The 1,744-nt window shown below is 36.5% G+C and overlaps 1 protein-coding gene across 1 annotated transcript; it reads right to left on the reverse strand.

Annotated features, from left to right (window-relative positions):
* Positions 1-324: 324 nt before the first annotated feature.
* On the reverse strand, positions 325-660 carry LOC141679950 (secreted RxLR effector protein 161-like). The gene has a single exon (XM_074486305.1). It carries the CDS (start codon positions 658-660, stop codon positions 325-327), a length of 336 nt encoding a protein of 111 aa, XP_074342406.1.
* Between the last annotated feature and the right edge of the window lie 1,084 nt (positions 661-1,744).

Genomic DNA, 1,744 nt, shown 5'->3' on the forward strand with positions numbered 1-1,744 from the left:
GTACCTCAATATCTTCATTCTCTTGTAATTCGTGAGTGTGGAAGAATTTTGGTAAGATGTGTTTTGCTCGATCTCCCTTGATATATCCTTCCTTTAACTGTTTAATACAAGCTGAATTATCTTCAAATAAAATAATGGGGTCGTCTGTAACATTTGATAATCCACATGAATGTTGAATATGTTGGATTATGGATCGTGTCCAGACACATTTTCTACTTGCTTCATGGATTGCTAGTAATTCTGCGTGATTTGATGAAGTTGCAGCCATGGTCTGTTTTGTAAATTTCCAATAGATAGCAGTACCGCAATATGTGAATAACCTGTCTATGATCGTCCAACATGAGAATCTAAAAAGTATCCAGCATCTACATATCCAACTAGTTGTGATTTCGAATTATTTGGAAAGAATAATCCAAGATCAATTGTCCCGCGAAGATATGTCAATATATGCTTGATTACATCCAAATGTCTTTTAGTTGGATCTGAACTGAATCTTGCTAATAGATTCACAGCAAAAGCAATATCAGGTCGTGTGTTATTTGCGAGGTACATAAGAGCGCCAATTGCACTGAGATATGGAACTTCTGGTCCAAGTGGATCTTCATCTTCTTTTCTGGGACAAAATGGATCCTTTTCAACTTCAAGTGACCGAACCACCATTGGTGTAGTTAGGGATGAGATTTTTCCATGTAAAATCGATCAAGAACTTTTTCTGTGTAGGTTGATTGATGAACAAATATTCCTGAAGATAAGTGTTCCACCTGTAAACCTAAACATAACTTTGTCTTTCCAAGGTCTTTCATCTCAAACTCATTTTTCAAATAATTAGCAGCATTAGTAATATCTTCAGAAGTACCTACAATATTCAAATCATCCACATATACAGCAATAATAATGAAACCAGTATGAGATATTTTAATAAACACACATGGACATACTTTATCATTAACATACCCATCATTCAATAGTTATTCACTAAGCCTGTTGTACTACATACGACCAGATTGTTTCAGTCCATATATTGATCATTGTAATTTAATTGAGTAAAAATGGTGAGTCTTAGTCTTATCCAATTTTAATCCTTCAGGGATTTTCATATAGATATCACTATCAAGTGATCCATAGAGGTAGGATGTCACAACGTCCATCAGACGTGTTTCCAATTTTTCTATACAAGCCACACCAATAAGAAAACGAAAAGTAACTTCATCCATCACAGGAGAGTAAGTTTCCTGGTAATCAAAACCAGGCCTTTGAGAGAATCCCTGGGCTACGAGACAGGCTTTATATCTTACAATTTCATTTCTCTCATTTCGTTTTCGTACAAATACCCATCTGTTCCCAACGGGGACCACGCCAGCTGGTGTTCGGACTACAGGTCCAAATACATTTCTCTTGCGCAAGGATTGGAATTCTTCCTGGATTGTAATTTTCCATTTTGGCCAATCATCTCTTTGGCAACATTCTTTCACATTTTGTGATTCTGGATCGGAGTTCATAATAATATCACATGCCATGCCACGAAAAAAGCATATACATCATCAATTTCAATATTCCCACGATCCAATAATTTTTCGTTATGTACGTAACTCAATGAGATCTCATAACTTTCAGGTACCTTTGCTTTTACGGAAATATGTGCCACTTCAGGGGCAATATCCTCTTCTAGAGGCAATACCACTTTTGGTGGTTTTGTCACTGCCACTTCAGGGGTTTTAACCTCTTTAGGAGGGAATACCACTTC

This window comes from Apium graveolens, chromosome 8 (assembly GCF_009905375.1).
Source record: "Apium graveolens cultivar Ventura chromosome 8, ASM990537v1, whole genome shotgun sequence".
Taxonomy (NCBI): domain Eukaryota; kingdom Viridiplantae; phylum Streptophyta; class Magnoliopsida; order Apiales; family Apiaceae; genus Apium; species Apium graveolens.

Excerpts from the sequence above, each read along its gene's own strand:
- LOC141679950 (XM_074486305.1), bottom strand. The coding sequence starts at position 660 with ATGGTGGTTCGGTCACTTGAAGTTGAAAAGGATCCATTTTGTCCCAGA.